This window comes from Cotesia typhae, unplaced genomic scaffold (genome assembly GCF_013202065.1).
Source record: "Cotesia typhae breed Kobodo isofemale line unplaced genomic scaffold, CoteBio_Ctyphae contig_20, whole genome shotgun sequence".
NCBI lineage: Eukaryota > Metazoa > Arthropoda > Insecta > Hymenoptera > Braconidae > Cotesia > Cotesia typhae.
The window spans coordinates 2,716,868-2,739,169 of record NW_027423725.1 but is presented as its reverse complement, the minus strand read 5'-3'; the positions used below and the strand labels follow the sequence as shown (position 1 = coordinate 2,739,169).

The following is a 22,302-nucleotide window of genomic DNA, read 5'->3' as shown; positions in this document are numbered from 1 at the left end:
TTTACAGACTATCGCTCACTTACTTCCACTCACGTAAAATATCGAAAGTCGTTACCTTCAAACATTTTTTTTAAAAAATAAATCCAGCTTGTTTATGTTATTTTTGATAAAAAATACTTGTTATAACTTTAATTAACTATTATTATTCAAAAATTAGCACCACAAGGACTATTTAAAAAATATTCTTATAGAGTACATTCAAAAGCGCGCGTATTCAAAAATTGAAGAATATTGTAAGAAAAGTAATTTTTCACGATACCTCCTTAAACTATTATTTAAATTTTTTAATTAGAATTCTAATTGAAATTTATATTGATCCCACCTGTAATATACACAGAAAAAAAAATTTACTTGAATCAAGTAAATAATTTTGAAGAATTTTATCTTCTTGATTTGAGTAGAAAAATTCTTTAACTAAGAAATTTTATTTAATTCAAGAATTTTTCGTCTTGATTCAAGACAATGAAACTCTTCAAAAATTATTTTCTTGGTTCAAAATTTTTTTTCTTGATTCAAGTTAATTTTTTTTTCGTGTAGAATTTAAGAACTAAAAAATACAAATAAGACAATAATTTATAAACAAATATTTATTGTAATGTAATACCAACTTAAAGAATAAAAAAAAATCATTCCACTGTATTGTTTTCAATAATAATAATTAATAATTGTAAAAAAACAGTCTATTTATTGTTATTGCATCATTTCATTTTACCACTATCATGATACGATCAATATTAATTTTAAGCAGAAATTTAGTATGTATAATAACAGTAATAAATTATATGCTAATTCGTATCTTAATCGTTGTTAAGGAAATATTAATTAATCGCTCAATGACAGTAATTGCAGCAAGGGTGGCATTTTACTCCGTTTTGGCCACATCGACATCCGCCTGAGGTATCGCCGTTACCCTGAAATAATAAGTATTATTGATGTATTTATTTATGGACTTCAAGTGCATTAATTGGAAAGAATTATTAATGGATTGTGATATTTTGAAAAAAATTAAGAAATTTATTTAGTAAATTTTATGTGCAAGAAGTTTCAAATTTATTAATTTTTATTTAAAGCTCCAGAATATATATTTTGGACATATTTTTAATAATTTGTAAGTGAAAAATTGCTCAATTTCGAACAGGGTGGCGATTGACCTGGAAATGCCAGGGAATTTGGAATTTCTGGAATAATCAGTGAAAAGTCAGGGAGTTTTAATTTGGGTCAGAAAAATTTCTAGTTTATTTTTTATTATTCTGTTGTATTCTAAAAGTCGTACTTTAGACAATGCTTAACATTATTTTATGTTATTCAATTTCTTAATTTATGTTTCTTTTTTTTTTGTGATCAATTATATTAAAAAAACTAAATGTATGGATAATTAATAATAAAAAAGAAGTATAACTTCTCAATGATTAATGATAAAGATAATATTAATTAATGTACTTTCAAAAGTTATAAACATTTAATCGAAAGAAACTGATCTTTTTTGAATAGTTAGAAATCTGAAAAAAACTATAAAATAATTTATAGTTCCAAATTTTTACTCAATTCTGGGTATTAGATATGAATTCTGGAATACAAAAATTATTTTTAAAATAATTTGCAATTATAACGAATATTTGAATAGCAATTATTTTTTTGTAGGTCCTGAAATTTTATTTTTGGTCTGGGAAAAGTCATGGAAAAGTCAGGGAATTTTGAAATTAGTGTTCAGTCGTCACCTTGTCGAAGAATAACTGAAAAAATTTGTTTATTAATTTGTTTTCTTGAAATTGAAAGGAAATGTTAAAACTTTTTAAAAAATTAAAAGTTTTCCAAATCTAAAAAGAAATTTTTTGATAAAAATGTTTTAATAAAGAAAAATTTGATTCCAAAAGAAAAATTTTGAATTAAAAATATCATTTTACAAAAATTTATTTGGAAGAAGAATTTATACGTGAAGACAATTAGTATTGAGGAACATAATAATAATCACGATTATGATCACAGCAACAATAATCGCAATGTTAATTAATCTTGATAATCATTACGACGATTAATGTTTGACCTAGTTATTATTCTCTTGTATCAATTTACATCATAATTCTTCCTTGAATAAAAAAAAAAAAAAAAAAATAATTACCCCAGGTCCCCAGCGTGGTCCTTTGGTGACCCAGCAAATTTCAGTTTTGCACATTGAGCACCTCAACCAGTCACATCCCATCTTCTTCATTAAAACAACATCACAAGTAGGACATGCCATTGCTTCGCCGCGCCTCAACATTTCAGCTAACATAGCTGCGGTGCGTTTAGATTCCTGATCACTTTCTTTGGATATTCTCACGTCATCTTGGTATTCAAAACAATTCTTGCCTTCATGAATTACCTTTGAATACAAGAATACAAATTTAAAAATTTTTAATTTGAACTATCACACAAGAGTTAATTTTATACAATTTTTCTACACTGAAATTTATTTACACAGAAAAAAAAAATTTCTTGAACCAAGAAAATCATAAGGAAGACTGAAGTTATTTTGGAGCAACAAGAAATTTTCTTGGTTTAAAAAAATTTGACTTCGTTCAAAAAATTTTAACTTCATTCAAGAAATTTTTAGTCTTCCTTAAGATTTTCTTGATTTAAGAAAATTGACGCTTGACTCAAGACTTTTTTTCTTTCTGGAGCAAGAGAGAAATTTTTTCAAGACAAGATGATTTTCTTGGCTTAAAAATTTTTTTTGGATCAAGATACATTTTTCTTAAAGCAAGAGAATTAATTTTGTTGGAATAAGTGAGATTTCTTGTCACAAAAAAATTTTTTTTCGCTCAAGAAAATAATTAGGATGAAAAATATTTTTTTGACGCAAGTGAACCTTTTTTTCTGTGAATTTAATCAAATAAACTAAAACAAAATAGTGTTTGGTTCAAAGTGATTCATATATAAATGAAACAAATTTGATATTATTAACTACATATTTTTAAATTATTTCAAATTTATCTTCAGATTTAAATTAAACCAAATATTTTCTTATTGTAATAATAAAACTAGATATTAAACTGTAAAAAATTTGTAAGTAGAATTTGCAGTCTCAATTTTTTTTACAGTGTATGAAGAAACTTAATACTATAAAAAATTATAATTTAAAATATTTTATTACCCGACATGTCAAGCAATTATTTTTGCTGCAGACAGGACACAAAAAGTTATTAACGTTATCGTCGTAGATGCACCACCCCGGACAATCTGGTGTCTTACAATGAAATGCATTATGACCAGCATTATTTTCAGCTTGCGCAACTGATTTCGCTAGATGTTGTTCATAAATTTGCGGATTCACCAACTGTAATACAATAAATATGATTAGTATTTAAAAAATAAACAACAAATTATTTTTCATTAGCGTTTGCAATAAATAAATTGTAAAATAAATTTAATTAATTGCAACCCTGCACAATGGTGATAAAACTATTAAATTATCTTCTTCTGCAATTCTTTTGTTGGTGTACAAACACAAATACTCACTTGATATTTTAATAGAATTTTTAATGTTAATGAAAACCGGAATTACTAACTATTGAGACTCAACACTGAATAAATCACTAAATTTACGGAATTATTTCCTATAAAATTTCGGTAAACAAATAAACTACCTTTAAATTATTCATCAACCGAACAATGAATAAGTAATGAAACAGCATTTGCTTTTTTGGATATAACTACTGTCGAATCATGAGCTAGGAGATTAAGGGGGATAGCCACTGTGACGCTGGAAAAAATAGGCAATTTTCGGGAATTTTTTTTACTAGGATAATAAAGGAATTTGGGGATCGGTTTTTTTTTGTTTTATAAAGTATATGTTGAGGATAATTCTCCTAAATTTTTATTCAAAAATATTTTGTTATCACAAAGTTATAAACATTTTTGTAGAGCACCAAAAAAATTTCCCCCTCCATTGCCGGTACTGTAACTCAAAAACGGATTATCTGAAACAAAAAAACCAAACGGCATTTTAATCTATAGGAATGTCGCTATCGTCGCACGTAGGGGATTTTGAAAATTTTGATTTGAGAAAAAATGGCGCCATATTTAAAATTTTTTCGTCTTTTTCCTCATTTTTTGGACTCAAACAGCCTTAAAAAATCTTAAAAATTAAAATTTTCAAAATCCCCTACGTGCGACGATAGCCACTAAGTAGACGAATACGGGGAAACAAAAAAATTGAGAATCGGTTCATATTTACGAAAGTTACAGTACCGGAAAGTTTGAAAAAGTCGTTTTGAGAAAAACGCGAGTAAAGTTTTAAGAAGATTCTCGCAACTTTAAAATCTAGTCTTTCACAAAATATTCATACTCACATCAAACTATCAAGTCCTGGGCCATATGAGGGTTCTTCCTCCTTATCTTTAGTATTGACCTTGACTTTTTTATTTTTTTACTGGCCGTTTCCATGCGGCTTTCAGCAGCTTTAACCCGAGTAGCGTCGCGCTCAGCGCAGTATGAGTAGAGTGTTGGTCCTACTTTAACATCGAGATTCTCTAATATCTTCAGAGTTGCTAGAGCCCCATCATTGAATGTAATTGTTGAAATATATAAAGCTATTTCAACAATAAGGGAACAAGAAGAATTTGTTTTTGGGGCGAGCTGCCACACTAATGCATTGAAGCTTTCATTATTATTTTGTGTAAACCCACCGACACATCGTTCCAATAACTCTGAATTCAATAGATCTTCATAAATCGGTATTAAAGCTTCCGCAATATCTGCAGGAAGTGGTGGTTTTTCAACTAATGAGTCCAAAGTATTTGTTGCCACAGCTTTTTGAAATTGACACCACGAATTTGCACCTTCAGGACAAAGAAAATGCTGCGGATCTTCGGGTGATGAAAACTTGTGATAAAATGTTTGCCAAATAGCATTATACATCTCATCAACATCATTAGAATGACGTCTGATTGCTAAACCATAATACTTTGTAAATTCATTAATTGCTTTGTCCGTTAATCGACCTTTCCCACCTAAACTTTTCTGTGTATTTTCTTCTTTTCCTGTTTTTGTCTTCTTGTTAGTTCGTTGCTTCTTCAAAGCCCTTAGTCGACTGCCCATTCGTTTTTGCACGTGATTAATACATTCCTTTTTTTTATCTTCACCATGTCCCCATACGGTTTAGCATCACAAATATTTTTATACGTTTTAGTGTCACCATCACCTATATAGTTTACATACTTAACGTTATGTAATAACTCTGATCGCATAAACATCTCTTTTATTCCATCTACCTCCATTTGTCCAGAAGAATTTTCATGGTTTATTGGACAGTCTAGAGCATGGTCTTGCATAAATTGATCGTATTCAGCTGTTCCTTTTTTGAGCTCATTAGCGCACACATCTTACAATAACTGGATTTCATACTTACATCTACGATTTTGCCAGTGAAGTAACCAATTAGAGAAGATATACCAAATGAAGATTTAAACCCTCTTTTCTTCCAACTACCGTCACCGGAGACAGAAATTCCAGGAATGTCATTGGATTTTAAATGCTTGCAGGTTTCTTGGATTTCTTCTTTAGCAGCTTTTTCAACACTAAATCACAACAGTTTCTAGCTGCATTTCTGATTTGTGTGACCAGATGATCGTAAAAGCTATGGAACATTGGTCGTGGTAAATCCATGAAAGCACAAAATCTTCAGCTCCAGATAACCCAATACCAATTATCCGCATTGCAAAGATGAAACGGCGATTAATTTCATACGCATTCTTGATGAGTGGACATGAATTTATCAAAACTGGATCACATTTTTGCAATTCACAACTAGTTTAAAACCTAATCCTCGAATACTTGTCTCAGTAAAGTTTACATCACCACCACACTTTTTACACGATACACAGCCACTTAGTAAATTAAATATCGAAAAAAATTTATAATTTTGTAGCTAATACTCGAATCAATTGTACAATCAGATTTTTGTGATAATTTCCTCTTGGAAGCACTATCACGTCGTTGAGAGCCAGTATTTTTTCAGTTTCATATCTGTTGAGCGGTCGATTAAATTTTTTCCTGTCGTTTGGCAGTTTTCTTTCGTTTTTAATAACTTTACTTTGTTTACGATCCATTATTTAACAAATTTTTTTGTTAAATAAACAAAAAAAAAAAGATCAGAAGATTTAAAAAAATAAGTAAGGTAAACAATAACGAGTACACTAAGAAACTCAATAAATTAAAGAACGAGTGTGTATTCATACAAAACAACTAAACTATGAGGTACAGTATCTCAACAATAAGAAAAAATATACGTTAAAAGTCAAATAATTGTAACGGTTGACAATCGTGAGGGAAAACAATCGCCAACCCGTACGAATCAAAGACGGAGCGAGCAGGCGACGTTTTCGTCGAAGCGCCGCGCGTAAAACGGTCAATCGACGCGCTCTTATAAAAATGACTATAACTCGAAAACTATTCGGAATTTTTCTATAAAATTTGAAATACATAATTTTGAATATATAAACTTCAGTTTAATGAAAAAAAAAAAAAAATTTTTTTTCCGAAATTTTACAGTGGCTATCCCCCTTAAAAGTGTCGACAGAGAGGAAAATTAAGTGTTGCATTAAAATATAATGATTCGTGTGGTAAATACGCTGGTCTGTTATATTTATGCAGAGATAATTAATGAGCTTATTGCTGTATAAGAACATTTATTTCAGGTTTTTGTACCTCATTTGACTCGTATTTATCCACTTTTACTTTACATATTAGATGAGTAGGGGAGAAAGGGGTCAATTGAACCAAAAAAAGTTTAGCAATTTTTTACTATTTGAATTAAAACTAAATAATAATTTTTTTTTTCTTGGAATGGTAGTTTATTATGTCTACTATCATTATCAATACATAAATTAGTCAATAAACAACGTGAATTGTTAAAAATTATTAATTCATGCAAAAGCGACGAATGGTTCAATTGTCCCCGAGCGGGGGCAATTGAACCACTGCTTAGGGTCAATTGAACCAATAACATTTAAAACTCAAACCCGAACTTTTAATAAATAATATATTAATTGTTACTTGTTAATATTACTGTTGCACATTTTTAATGCACAGATATTATATTAAATAAATTAAAAATCAATTTAAAAATAATTTTCATTATAAATTCAGTTCATCAAATTGTTAGGTTATTTCCCTGAGTTTTTTCACGTAGAGTCAAGATGCGCGCGCATATCCCATGCTTATCCGTATGGTTCAATCGTCCCCGGGACTGCTGGTTCAATTGACCCCATATAATTTTTTAACAATTAATAGTAAATAATAAATAAATAAACTATTATATCACTGTAAACAAAGTTGAGGATTATAAAGTATAAGTATATACAACGACTACAATTCAAATTTTATCAATTAATTCAAAAATTGAAATATTATTATACAATTTGTCACCAGCCGAAAAAAAAATTTACATGCCTAAAAATAAAAAAATCTCAATTTTTCAAAATTTATTAATCGATTTTTTAATTTGAATAGTTCAATTGCCCCCCTTCTCCCCTAATTGATTCATCTGTTTTTATAGAAGCTTATGAGGTAATTTTTCGCACGTCACATAAAGCGCAGCTTTATCAGGGTCTAGCTTTTTTCCTAATTTGAATCACCGTTTTCATATTGCAATTGTATTACTCGTAAAAATAATTTCCTTAAAATAACAAAAGACGGAATTATTGAAAAATATAGAGTCTTATGAGGTAAGTCTGCACACTTAAGCATTCAACTTAGTGTCAAAATTGAACGATAAGCATGAAAGGAAAGTAAAATATCTTTCTAATGATTTTAAATTTGTGTAATCACAGAAAATTTTACCTTTATGACACAAGATTCTTGATACTTTCTTTTTTATACAAACGAATGATATTATTTGAATTTTTTTTACGTTAGCTAATTTTCCACCGGCGAAACTTTAATTTGCCTACACACATCACAAACTTCCCCCTCTCCATTCATAAACATAGTAACAAATAAGTTTACTTAAGGTAATAAATTTATCAGTTCTTTCATATAAGTGAGCCAAGTTGGAATAAAAAATCAGTTTGTAATACCACTAAATCAATCTATTGTCTCAACAAAGTCAGCTAAGTCATAATGTTAGCGCAAGTGCTTCATATACCTCATCTTAAAGACAACCGCGAAACATTGAAAATTACATTTACGTCACTATTTATTTAAATCACAATTTTTTATACAACACTCGTCGAGCTAAGATACATTTTTTGTTTTCTACTAGTTTTTTTCTTTTTTCTTGTCAGCAGAAAAATAATTTTTTCTACTGTTTTACTTCGTAAGTCAGCAATGCAATTTATGTCCTGGTAATCACGATATCAATATCAAAAAATGCTTACAATATTCAAAAATCTGATTAAAAATAAAATTCATCCATAAATTTTCCCTCATGGAGAAATATATATGTCGCATATATTTACGCAAAAAAAATATGTCAACATATATTTTTCAAATAGATGCTGACATATATGTAGAGATACATTCCAAAATATATGTAAGCATACACGGAAAAAAATTATACAAAAAATTACGATGAAAACATCGTAATTTTTAGTATAGGACATTGTAGTGCCGAACCAGAACTCAAACATCATAATTTATATGATGTAACATCGTAAATTTTTTCCAGAGAATTGTACTGTTCAACCTTGCCCACAGTCTTATACACTACAAGAAAAATTACGATGTTACTATAATATTTTTTCAGTCACTCAAATTAAAGAGGAGTTTCGATCACCGAAAAAATAATTCTGATTCTCCGAGGAATCGAACCCGGTTTCTATTCCTGTCCGTCACAAGCCCGTTACAGTGGTACAAAATTGTATGAAATTGTATAAAAATTTATCATTTTATATACACATTTATGAGGCCATTTTTGGTATAAAATCGTATAAATCATATTTCATAAAATTTTACATAATTTTGTAAACTATTCCGAGGGTAAAAAATTTCGATAAAGCATATCCGTGAAAAAAAATGGTAAATTTTAGCTATAAATGTAAAATCTCCCTAACAGAACTGAGAAAAAAATTTTTTTTGTCTATTTTGGTTTCAAGCATGTGTAGTTATTTAAGTAGTTTTAATATTATTTATTTTCACCCGTTATTGGTTCTCTTCACATTTACAATGCGTTGGATACGTTCAACATATACGTTTTTAACGTCTATTACGTTCAAATGACGAATTTAATGTTCATTACGTTGATCCTACGTTTTCAACGTCTAATACACTCAACCTACGATTTAAATGTTCAATACGTTGAATCTACGATTTAAATTTCGACTCGGGATAACATCGTAATTTTCAATAATTCAAGTTGTATTCTGTAGACGGCCGGTATCGTAAGATTTTTTATGTTGTTTATTATTTACATTGTTTGTTAAAATTACAATGTTTGCCTCGTAAAAATTCATATGCAAATACACAGAGAAAAAAAAATTTCTTGAACCAAGAAAATTGTAAGGAAGACCGAAGTTATTTTGGAGTAAGAAGAAATTTCCTTGGCTTAAAAAAATTTAACTTCGTTCAAGAAATTTTAACTTCATTCAAGAACTTTTCAATCTTCCTTGATTTTCTTGATTTAAGAAAATTAACATTTGACTCAACTTTCTTTCTTTCTGTGTAGTAATTTTTAATTTATATAATTATAGAAATCAAGATATTGAAAGTCTAGGCCTGGATTACGATGTTGCTATTGTAATTTTCACGCGATCTTTTTTCCGTGTAGACTGAAAAAAAAATTTCATAATTTAAGAATTTTTTTCTCAAATCAAGGAGGTGAAATTCTTCAAAATTATTTACTTGATTCAAAATAAATTTTTTTCTGTGTAAATTGAGACAATGATATACATATATATTTATATGTGAACGTATATGTAGACATATATTCGCATATATTTTTCACATATAGATTTTTCCATGCGGGATTACTGAAAAATGCAACAATACTTTTTTGTTATAAAAACATTAGCTTGCTTAATGGATTAATGACAATAAAAAAAAATTCCTTCAATAATGCAATAAAAAAACGTTCCGCTCGAAAAAATGGGATTATAAAAAATTATTTTTTCAAATATTTTTAATTATTGATAAAAACGATGATGAAAGCCGATAAATAAAGCTGTTATTTTATGACTGTTATTATTATTATCATTGTTCGAGGAATAAAAATAAAAAACTGACAACCCAGCTGTAGCCAAGCAATACCTACATTCACCCTCCTGTTTATTTTTTTTAGTCATATAATCATATAATAAAATAATAATAAAAAAAAAAATATTTATTACAGCTTTTATCTCACGCTCCTGCAGTGTTGATTCACAGGTATAGTCTGAATCTCGATATGGACATTTCACTTCCGCTTCATTGCAATATTTAATTGTATTTTCTATACATCCCCTAAAGTAGAAAATAAAAATAAAGCCAATATTAATTTAATCAATAAATATGCTTGTAATTTTCATTGAATATATTTTCTTATTGAAGCAAAAATAAACAAATCAGACTGTTAGATAAAAGTATATTTTATCTTTTTGAATTATTTTTTCTAGTCAACAAATTTTTTGCAAAAATTTAGAAAAAACTTTCAAAATTGTCAATTTAATTTTTTTATTTCATTTTTTTTTCACACTGACGATAACTCCACGGCAAATTATCATACATGCTTTTTAATTACGTCAAATTGAAGGGCATTAAATTTTCTAAAAAAGCTTTTCAGCAAAACAATAAAAAAAAATTTTTTGAAGCCCGTAGACCTTTTCGAAGACGAGAAAAAATTTGGAAAATTTTTTTTTTTTGTGGATTTCTTAAGATTTCTCCAGACCCGGGCATGACAAAAAATTTTCATGGTCATATCTGAAAACTAGACACTTGGAGCTACAATTTGCTTTTTGTTTTTTTTTTCTGTACGATCATTTTCCTCGGAGTTACAACTCGTTGAAAATCACCCACAAATTGTATGCGGTGATATGTGTTAAAGTTTTTTTATTTTACTGGAGATTCCAGTAAATTTAACTAATACAAATTTCAAGAAGTATTGCCGATTGCAGAAAGTGATTTTTTTTCATGAACTTAACTATAATTGTTAAAGAATATCTTTTTCCGTGTACACAATAACTCAATTTTGTTTTTCGTTTGAAAAGAAACACATTGAAATTTTTAGCTTACAAAAAATTGAAAACAAATAAAACATACCTGCAAAATGAGTGCAAACAATCCCGGAGTACAACACCCTCAAGTGGATCGTAAACAACGAAGCAAATCGGGCACTCGATGGGTTCGACATTCAAAACAATATCGCAATTTTCAAGCATCATCAATTGCTTATACTGTTCCATTTTGTTGACATCATCATTTTTCGGGAGAGCAACAGCTCCTTGATCCGGTGTATTGTCAACTTTTTCATTTTCCCCTGGTTCGTTAGTCAAATCACTATTTACAGTTTTTTTAACATCTAAGTCCTTAATCTTTAGGTCATTGTTCTCTAACAATATCTGATTATAATTATTCACAGCCTAAACGCAAACCAAATTGCAGTGTGTTAGTATTCGCTCAGTTAAAATTGATATGCATTGATGAAGAATTTCAATCCTACCGTATCACCTTTATTTCCGTTTGGAAATAATAAACTTTTAGGTACTGAATCATTTAATCTCAATAAATATTTTCTATGATCTTCTTTAATTACATTTTTGTTCTGATTCTCCGGATAATAAATTGTTTTTTTGCTTTCTGGTTCTTTGTTGGTTGAAGTTTTTTCCGGCAGCTGAATTTGATCCAATACCTTGGTAAATTGTTTGTTATTTATATCGCCGATCTGTAATTCTATAAATTTATTACCTATCAATTACTCAATCATGCTTTATAAATAAAGGAACGTTCTGGTACAGAGGCATTAATTTTAAGCGTTTGTTCAAGTAAGATAGTAAAAAAGAAATGCCATTTTTAATGTCTATTTTTTTTACTAGATTATTTATTGATATTTAAAAAAAGTTAAGAGACTTCAAAAGTACTCGCTCAATTTAGAAGAAAAAAATTAGGAAAACGGTTGACCTAAAGACCATCCCTGCAACTTCCCGCTCTTCGAGATCAAAAATATAATTTTCGTGTCATTTTGAGCTCTCTGAGCTCACAAGTCTGCTAGAAGTTTAATAAAACTCTATTTTTTGAATTTTTAAACCGCAATATCTTTTGAATAAATGAACTGATTTTCACGCGTTAGGTAGCACTTGACGCAGTTTTTGAAGCTTCATAAAAAACCTTTAAGTTTGAATGGATCGAACTAGGAATTTCTAAGTAATTCCGAAACAAAAATTTTTTTTTGATTTTTTAGTTAACGATAACTCACGAACGAATCAACTGATTTCAACCGGGCTGGCGGTGATCGGCGTAGTTTTTGGATGTCAAGAGCTGATTAGTTTTTAAAATCGATCGGTAGAGCCGTTGAAAAGTTATCAGGAAAAACCACATTCGAAAAAATGTTTTTTTTTTTTGTAGTTTTTTTGAGATTTCTCAAAATCTACCGGTTTGAATCGGTCGAAATTTTAATCAAAATTTAAGTTTGGTCAAGCCGTTCAAAAGTAATAAGAAGGTCACACACACACACACACACACACACACACACACACACACACACACATATATATATATATATATATATATATATATATATATATATATATATATATATATATATATATATATATATATATATATAAGAGATTCCTATCTATATAGTCACTCATCACGATATCTCGGGAACCATCAGACCTAGAAACTTGAAATTTGGTAGGAATATTCCTTTCGCCGAGTAGAGGTCAGCTAAGAACGGATTTTACGGTATTCCACCCACAAGGGGGGTTGCGGGGGCGTTAACAATGAAAAATTCCCGTTTTTAAACTATAGCTCCTATCGACACCAAATTTGGTAGGAATCTTCTGTAGGAGATGTAGAAATAATCTATGAATGAATTTCACGATATTTCACCCCCCCATGGGGGCTGTGGGGGTGACTTTGAACAATGAAAATTTTTAATTTTCAAGCTAAAGGTCCTATCGACTCTAAATTTGGTAGAAATCTTCTGTAAATGATGTAAAAATAATTTATGAACGAATTTTACGATATCTCACCCCCACAGGGGGTTGCGGGGGTGGCTTTTAACAATGAAAATTTTTAATTTTCAAGCTAAAGGTCCTATCGACTCCAAATTTGGTAGAAATCTCCTGTAAGAGATGTAGAAATAATCTATGAATGAATTTTACGATATCTCACCCCCCCAGAGGGTTGCGGGGGTGGCTTTTAACAATGAAAATTTTTAATTTTCAAGCTATAGCTCCTATCGACTCCAAATTTGGTAGGAATCTTCTGTAAGAGATGTAGAAATAATCTATAAACGAATTTTACGATATCTCACCTCACAGAGGGTTGCGGGGGTGGATATTAACAATCAAAATTTTTAATTTTCAAGCTATAACCCCTACAGACTCCAAATTTTGTAGGAATTTTCTGTAAATGATGAAAAAATAATTTATGAATGAATTTTACGATATTCTACCCCAAAGAGGATTGCGGGGGCGTTAATAATGAAAAATTCCCGTTTTTAAAACTATAGCTCCTGTCGACTCCAAATTTGGTAGGAATCTTCTGTAAGAGATGTAGAAAAAGTCGATGGGCAAATTTTATGATAGCTCACCTCACAGGGGTTTGCGAAGGCGGGTGTTAACATTTAAATTTTTTAATTTCCAAGCTATAGCTCCTATAGGCTCCAAATTCTCATTTCAAATTTTTTTCTTCGTGTCAATTATTATTCATCTTTGAAAAAAAGCCACGCAAACATTATAATGATTGCACATTGAAAGTTACAATGAATATTAGCTGGAATAATTACATGGATAAAAGGTATATGCTAATTCGATGAAATTTGGAATTTGTGAAAGTCAAAACAATACTCTAATTAAATTTCAAGTTTAAATCTAAAAATACAATTCTATAAAATGCCCAGCGAAGCGGGCGAATAACAACTAGTATATATATATACACGCACGCACACTTGAAAACTCCTTTTCAAAAAGTTATTTTTGAAGATTTGAACTTTAAAAGTACGTAAAAAATCGATTTTCCGTAAAATCCTATACGAAAATACTTTTTTTGATGAAAGGATTTAATTATCATTAGTATTGATGATTGATTGATGCGTTCATTTAAGCTTCGATGCTGTATTGGGTGGATTCATTATTTTTGGACGTTCAAGCGAGATTTCATTACATTAATTTTGTTAATAATTGAAATGTATTTCACGTAAAATATAATCCATTAAGTTTTTGAATGAATGTAATAATAGTTATTTTTAAAAACAAGGTAATTTTAATGATCTAATTGAAACATTTGTTTGAGAAAGGATTATAAAAATAACAATTTTTTATGAGAAAAGCCACTTTAAAAGTTCCGCGTTGGTAATTAATTAGGACGGCCTTTATATGAGCAAGTGCTTATTTTATACTCTAAGATATGAAACTTGGCAATTTACGTCATGAAAGATATTTACTTGGATAATGTCGTGAATGTAAGAAAATATGTGAGGAAAAGAGGTCGGGTTGGCATCTTGGAAAAAAAACATAAACTTTTTTTGAAAAATTTTCAAGTATGAAGGAACTGATTTTAGAGGATTTTGAGGTCCGTAAGGAGTTTTTTTCGTTTTATCAGCTTATAAAATGCTTATAAAAAATGCCTTTGATAATTAATTGAGTAAAAATATTAATATTTCCCTTCTATTAGTACTTTTTTCTGATAAATTGTTCCGATAATGATTTATTTATTATGAAACCCTAAAAATTGCCAGATTCGTTAATTAAGGGAGAGACGGGTCCATTAAACCAAAAAAAGTTTAGTAATTTTTTACTATTCGAATTAAAACTAATTAATAATTTTTTTTTCTTGGAATGCTAGTTCATTATGCCTACCATCATTATCAATACATAAATTAGTCAATAAACAATATGAATCTTTAAAAATTATTAATTTATCCAAATGCGTCGAATGGTTCAATTGACCCCCGCTCGGGGGCAATTGAACCACTGCTTGGGGGGGGTCAATTGAACCAATAATATTTAAAACTCAAACCCGAACTTTTAATGAATAATGTATGAATTGTTACTTGCCAATATTACTGTTGCGTCGTTTTAATGCACAGATATTATATTAAATAAATTAAAAATCAATTGAAAAAACATTTTCATTATAAATTCAGTTCATCAAATTGTTAGGTTAGTTTCCTGAGTTTTTTCACGTAGAGTCAAGATGCGCGCGCATGTCCCATGCTTCTCCGTATGGTTCAATCGTCCCCGGGACTGCTGGTTTAATTGACCCCATATAATTTTATAACAATTAATAGTAAATAATAAATAAATAAACTATTATATTACTATAAACAAAGTTGAGGATTATAAAGTACAAGTATATACAATGACTACAATTCAAACTTTATCAATTACTTAAAAAATTGAAATATTATTAAAATTTATTAATCGCAATGATTTCAAGTTTTGAACGTATCCGAGTTTAACATATTAGAATTTAATTCTTAGAGCATGAAGTGTTTTTTCAATTTTTTCAATTTTTTAATTCGAATGGTTCAATTGCTCCGTGGTTCAATGACCCCCTTCGCCCCCACAATAAAATTCAAGTAATTAATTTTCTTAATTAACCGACATAATATTAACAATTCGTAATTTATTTTTTTATGTTAGGATCTACTAACAAGACTCGAAAATAAAATAATCTTTTTGAAAATTTCGTTAAATGTTCCAAAAGTCAATTTTTCGGAAAAATATTATTAGTATTTACAAACTTAAAATTCAGACTTCTGAAACTTGTTTCAGCTAATTAAATTTTGTTTAATGGGAATAAAAATTAACTCCGAATTAACTCCTGATTTTTAACAGTGTATGTAATATATGTTTTTATTTTCTTTTTTTTTTCACTTCCGTTGTTTCATCTTCTGTTGTTGATGCCGCTTATTTTTATTAATGCAATAAAAAATCTTCATATGAAAAAAAGTATCAATTGACACAAAAATCATCAAATTTTCGAATCAATCTAATTATTGTTTAAAGTAATTGAAGTTTATTACAAAAAACAAAATAATAATAATTAAGGTACTTAAAATAGATGAAAAATTACCTGGTGCAACGAGGTAGAGAAAAACAGGCGTTCCTTCAATAGCATTAAGATCCTCAAGAGTAGCGTCATCATTTTCCGCTAAAGTTTTTCCAATAATCCATCTCTGTACATTACCCGGTATTTCAAACTCATTAAAAATTTTAACTTTCAATTGTTTTACTGTCATTGTTATCGGTAGCTGAAAACCAATATAAAACACATCAATTCCGGATGTCATCGAACTTTTCTCTTCTCGTCGTAAAAAGTTTGGTTTTCATTACATTACCTGAAGTGGTATTGGTCCTTGATGCGCTAATCTGTCTTCGATATACATATCAACGTTCAATAAATTATCCACCTTCGGGCGTTGTCGAACTACTGAGCATTGAATTTTAAGTCGGGCCAAATCTTTAGCAAAACCCGCGGCTTTTTGGTGGTTTCCTGAAGCTATAGCGCCTTCTAGTTTTCTGAGTAAACGATTCACAGCCAGAGTATTCATATTCTGAGTTTGATCATCTTCATTATCTTTACTTCCTGAAAAAATATACGTAACTTTATTAATTATTAATTATAAATTTTATACCATTTTCACAATTTTCAGAATTTCCTTTCTGTAAAAAGAATTTTCTCATAATTATCTTTGAAGATTTTTCTAAAAATTCAATACAATTTTATAACTGATAAAAAAAATAATTGCATTTTTTTAGCTTCATAAAACCCTCAAAAAAAAATTTTTTTTTTCAATTTCAACTTACTTACTACAATATAAATTTTGTAAAATTATAAAACTTTTTTTTACACGCTTCTTTACTAGCTTTACCTATATGTATGTTTGTTTGCATGTTTGTTAATATCTTTGTCTGTGACCGACTTCTTTCAGCGCAATAGTGACCCACTTTAAACAGTCAGATTTCCTTCAAACTTTTTAGATTTATTGAGGACCGATGACAATACACTAATTTGATAAGATTATTCTATAATTCAGTTTGCGAAACAAGATTTTTGTTAATTTGTATAAATTTTATCTATGGTTGATAAGGCAGGAATTGATGTTAATATTAATTTCTAATCATTATCTTTAACCGCTTTATCTAATATTAACAAATTTTCGAATACCAAAGAGAATTTTCATTCAACAAAACAAATAATAGTCTGAAAAAAAATAAATAACACGTTTTTTATAGAAAACTAAACTAAAAAATAGAAAATAAATTTCAATAAATTTGAATAAAAAATTTTAATAAATATAAATTAATAACAGTGTAAATGAGTAAAAAATGTTTTATTTGAAGAAAAAAGCATGGGGTGCTTTTTAAGGGGGGTGGGGGTTAAGATATTATCGAAATGATAATACTTCTCATATCTGTCAATGAAATATTTATAACTATTGACACCATGCACCTCACGCTTTTTTTTACAATCAAACGTTTTTTTCTTATTTACACTATTATTAATTTATATTTATTAAAATTTTTTACACTATTTTCAATTAAAATTTATTAAAAGTTATTTTCTATTTTTTAATTAGTGTTTTTTAGTTTTTGTGAACTATTATTTATTAACTATTATATGAGGCATGTCATAATACTTTTTTTTTTAATTTATAAAAAAATTATTTAGAAGACTAGATTTATTTTTTATTAGAATTTCGAAATAAAAATTCAATCGTTTGATCCGTATCATTTAAAATTTTTTTATAGAAAACATTCAAATTTCTCTAAAATTTCCAAAAATTGTGTTTTTCAGATTCTAATTTTTTTCATCTTCAAAAAACAAAAACAATTCTCAACATAGCTTTTTTCTTGAAATACCTCTTATAGAATCACGTTTAAAAAATTTTTAAATTTGGAAAACAGATGGTAGTGTCATTGAAAAACTCAAATTTTTTCAAAAAAGAGGAAATCGTCCTGCATAATTGAAAGAAATTCTATGAACAATTAAAAATCATAAAAAATTGTTAAAAAGATAATTGATAATTTATAACAAAAAAATAGGTGTGCAGTTTTAAACTGATCGATATTTTCTTATTTTTGATTTTTAATTATCATTCATCATAAAAATAGTGAATAATATAAAATTTAGAATAGTAAAAAAAAAATAACCACAATTAACTTTAAAAATTAAAAAAAAAAAAAACAAAAAAATTGAAATTAAATTTGGGATTTCTAACACGAGCGCTACGAACGTGATATGCTGTAGTTATTTATTTTCATCGATTAGAAAGAGAAGTGAGTAATACTCGTATGAATAATACTCGCCGTATGAAAAAGGACATCAACCACCACTTTTATAATTTGTGTTATTTAAGCTACAATGTCAATTTTAAGATTTATTTATTGCAGTAAAATGCGAAGGACTTAAATAGGCATTTTTAATAAAGCTAAAATTATTATGAACTTAAAAAAAAAATGCGGCTGATTAATAATGATTGTCGATAGTTCAATCATCGACGGCTGTTTCTTCAGAATGTAGCGTTGTTTATTAATAAATTAAATGTAAATTACGCTAGAAAAAATCACAGATAAATTATATACATGTTTATATATTCGTTTGTCTATTGTTCTAGACTGAAAGCAATTATGACGAGTATTTTTGTGAGAAATCTCGTAAAATTTTAAGTCGAGATTAAAACAACTGCCAGCGGTCACGCTGGTAGCTTGAAAAATAGTAAATAGATAAACACTACAAACTCTGTGAAAACAAATACAATTATGCTTGAATTTTAAAATATTTGACGCCCAAACATACGCAGTATCAACTCCAATCCGTAACAAAAAATACGACTAGCAACGTTGAAAAAGCTCAAGAAACTTATTCATAAATACTATAAATAGCCCAAGACTGTGAATCACTTTAAAAACGTACAACGAACTCACCAGAGGCTTTTATAAATTCCACTGGATATTTATTATCATCACTCTTAGCATCAGGTACTAGAATTTTGTGCTTCTTCTTTCTCAAATCATCCTCATTATCATTAATAACAACTCTATTATTAGATATGATCTGATGATTTCTGGACGGGAGCACCAGCGCATTGGCGTAAAGTGATTGTTCCATCACATTAGCATACGTATTGTTATCATTATCATCATCATTAGGGTGATTAGTAATCTTCATTGTCTTGATAGCTTCGATAGCTGCGAACTCTCTTGGACGCATCAGCTGAAAAGTGTTTTTGACAAGTCCCTTTTTAGCAGACCTGCCACTGGTCCGATAGATGACATCATCCTTCCATTGTTGAAAAGTCGATGGCCCCGCAAATGATGTAGGATTGTTCAGCACCTTTCTCAAGTTCCCAGAAGTCTGAACTGCTGATGATACTTTACTTTTATCAGCTTCGCGATACTTGTTATCTTTTACCGCAAACGACGAAGCTACTGATGATGTCGTCGGAGCCACATGGATCACAGGCGGACTAGAAATAACAACAGACTCACATAAATTACCCGCCTCAAAACTTTTCGAAGATTCTTTCAACGATTCTCGGCTTCGCTTGTTTGCTTTAGGCCGTTTAGGTAACGAATGCTTCATTTCTTTAAGCATCTCTTTCAGATCAACAGTCACTTTGTCATCACTAACACCCGTAGCTTTGCTATTTTTATCAAACTTCTTTATATCACCATCTGTTTTATTCTTAATTCCCTCTTTTTCAACCAAAATATCTAAAACTCTGCTAACTTTTTCCGCTGATGAATTAGATTTTATTTTCGGTTCCTCATTCTTCAAATCCAAATTCAATTGACGGTCGATTTCTTTAAACAAATCAGTAAACTCCTTCTGAATATCCTTGTTACTCTTGTCCTGAGCCCGGTAGACCCTCGGGGATTTCTTGTACTCAATTATCTGCTCATCCAGAACCGTTTTGTCCCGGTGATATACAATCGGGCTATTGATTTTCACTTCACTGTCCTTCGAACCTGTTGATACGATACTTTGCAATGCGGTCAGCCGATTCGTCACGTCATTGATTATCTTCTGAGGTTCTATCACTCTCTTATCACTTTCATCAACAGTACTGCCTGTCAAGGTACTCTGCAGAAATGACGACCTTGAAGCGTTGATGGCACTTCGAGGACTTTTGTTAGAATTTCCCGGAAAGTACCTTGACAAATCAGCAGTTTCTCCAACCCGTTCTTTGCTCGATGATGTTCCAGGGTTCCATTGACGTTCTAACTTCGGTGACATGTTCTTATTAAAGAAATTCGAATTCACGGTCACTTTAGTAATGTTACCGATAGCATTGAACTTGGAAATCAACGCACGTGTTCCTCGTTTTGGAGAACTTTCGATAGACGATGTCACAATGTCTTGAACAACTTCCTCCTGATTGTCATTGTACTTATCAATATCTTCCATCTTAACCGACGAATTGTGCTGTTCTCTCATCGCAGCACGTGTCTTAGCCTGCTCTTCTTGAACAATAGCCGCAGCTTCTTTGTCCAGCTCACTGATATTCGTCAAAATACACAAACCCGACTTCTTCTTAGCGTTCCGCTTGTCATCTTTTACGTCACTTTTCTCCCGAAAGAAGTTAACTTTTGTCGCTAGAACAACACTTTCTTCAACACATTCCTTATCAATTTTCTTGCTGTTTTCAAAAACACTTCTCTTATACCAAGGTCGCGGAGTAGCACGAATTTTCACCGGACTACTTGCTTTTTTCAACGGACTATCAATCTTCGGCACCAAAACACCACCACGGAGCACCAACGTATCATTACTGATTGGATTTTGCTGATACTTTGTGCTAGTTTCCTGCTTTTGGTTCATCATATCAAGATTAGTGTTCGAATGAACTTTTTCCGAATGGATTCCTTTGTTCATATTATCGTTCTGATTCCAGCCGGGCGGCTTTGGAGCCTGACGTTTGCGTCTTTCGACACTACTGACACTTTCACAAACACTTATAGGTCTAGGTGGCTGAGGTGCGCGTCTTTTGCCCCTCACATGCAGACGTCTTTGTTCGAACTTTCTATTAGAATTGGTCCCCGCTGAGTTCAGCCTGGTCAGATTGTCGCAGGAGCCGAAATTCGTTGAACAGTTCTGCAAGGAGTAACGGGTCGTTATGTCGCGCTTTTGTGACAAAACGTGAGCTGGCAATGTCCTGGTGACATCTAGCGAGTCTGGAGTGTCATTCTTGTGGATTATCTTAGCTGCACCGGAACCAAAAGGTCCTAGATCTTGGTTGTGCTTCAGGAGATCAAGTGTCACTATTTCGTCATTTTTTTGGATTTTCCCTGAATGGAATGCAAAACTCTTTACTGTTGTAGTACTGTAAAGCGTGTCAACACTTGAGGTACTAGAACACGCACTTAAATTCTGTGGTTCTAATTTTTCACTCGCTTTTGGCTTGAACCACTTGAACAGCGAAAAACGATTCGTGTTTTTTATTGTTTCATGGCTGTAATGATTTGGTTTCGGTGAATTATTATTGATGACATCTTGTCTTTTAGGACTTTGTGCTTCCTCACAACCGGATCCACTGTGTTCTACCATTCTCTTGCTATTCTTTGTTCGTGCTTTGCTTGGACAACCCCACCATCATCCACCGGCAACTGTTTTATCCTTTTTAGATTGATCTTTATATAGAATAACTTTTTTCACACTTTGATTCTTGATTTTTTATTGGAACTTTAGTTATTTTTTTGTTATTTATTGATTACGTTAGGATGGTTTTAATTAATCACTTGGCTAGGTTGATCAGTAACCGCACGGCTGTTTTGTAATTAAAATACCGAATAAGTAGCTTTTAAATTCTCGATAACTTTTTCAATGTACGATGGTTTATACTGAAGTCACGACAAAGATACCAGAGAGTCGCTCGAGTTTGTTGGAGACTTTATTATTAGATGTCCCCTTTCCTCATACCCCGTTAAGTTATTTTAATGTTCGACTTACTTTAAAACGATGTAAGAAGAAACCACACGTGTTTATGCTACTGTATATACAAATAAATATATATAAATACATTGTTGAGAAAAATAGATGTATTTTTTAGTAGGTCTGTCACAAAAAATTTATTTTACTATTTTTGAATATTTTTAAGTGTTCTTTCGGTATGACAAATTTCATAGATTAGAAATTTGTTTTTGTGAAAGGTTAAATAGTATGTTAGTTTAAATGTTC

At 30.1% G+C, this 22,302-nt stretch overlaps 2 protein-coding genes across 3 annotated transcripts; both read right to left on the bottom strand.

The window, feature by feature from the left end:
- Window positions 1-614: 614 nt before the first annotated feature.
- Window positions 615-21,928, bottom strand: LOC141538386 (uncharacterized). Of its 2 annotated transcripts, none has more exons than XM_074259817.1 (9): window positions 19,050-21,928; window positions 16,460-16,707; window positions 16,195-16,372; window positions 11,612-11,856; window positions 11,212-11,531; window positions 10,305-10,416; window positions 3,134-3,316; window positions 2,120-2,362; window positions 615-911 (listed from the first exon to the last, which is right to left on the bottom strand). In XM_074259817.1, the coding sequence occupies exons 1-9, from the start codon at window positions 21,670-21,672 to the stop codon at window positions 831-833; spliced, it is 4,233 nt and encodes a 1,410-aa protein (XP_074115918.1). In that variant the 5' UTR covers window positions 21,673-21,928; the 3' UTR covers window positions 615-830. The 2 variants fall into 2 exon arrangements, with proteins under 2 accessions (XP_074115918.1, XP_074115919.1); XM_074259818.1 differs by having other exon boundaries at window positions 11,612-11,841.
- LOC141538393 (uncharacterized) lies at window positions 3,330-5,099 on the bottom strand. The gene is made up of 2 exons (XM_074259825.1): window positions 4,332-5,099; window positions 3,330-3,959 (listed from the first exon to the last, which is right to left on the bottom strand). Exon 1 carries the CDS (start codon window positions 5,077-5,079, stop codon window positions 4,333-4,335), a length of 747 nt encoding a protein of 248 aa, XP_074115926.1. The 5' UTR covers window positions 5,080-5,099; the 3' UTR covers window positions 3,330-3,959; window position 4,332.
- Window positions 21,929-22,302: the final 374 nt, after the last annotated feature.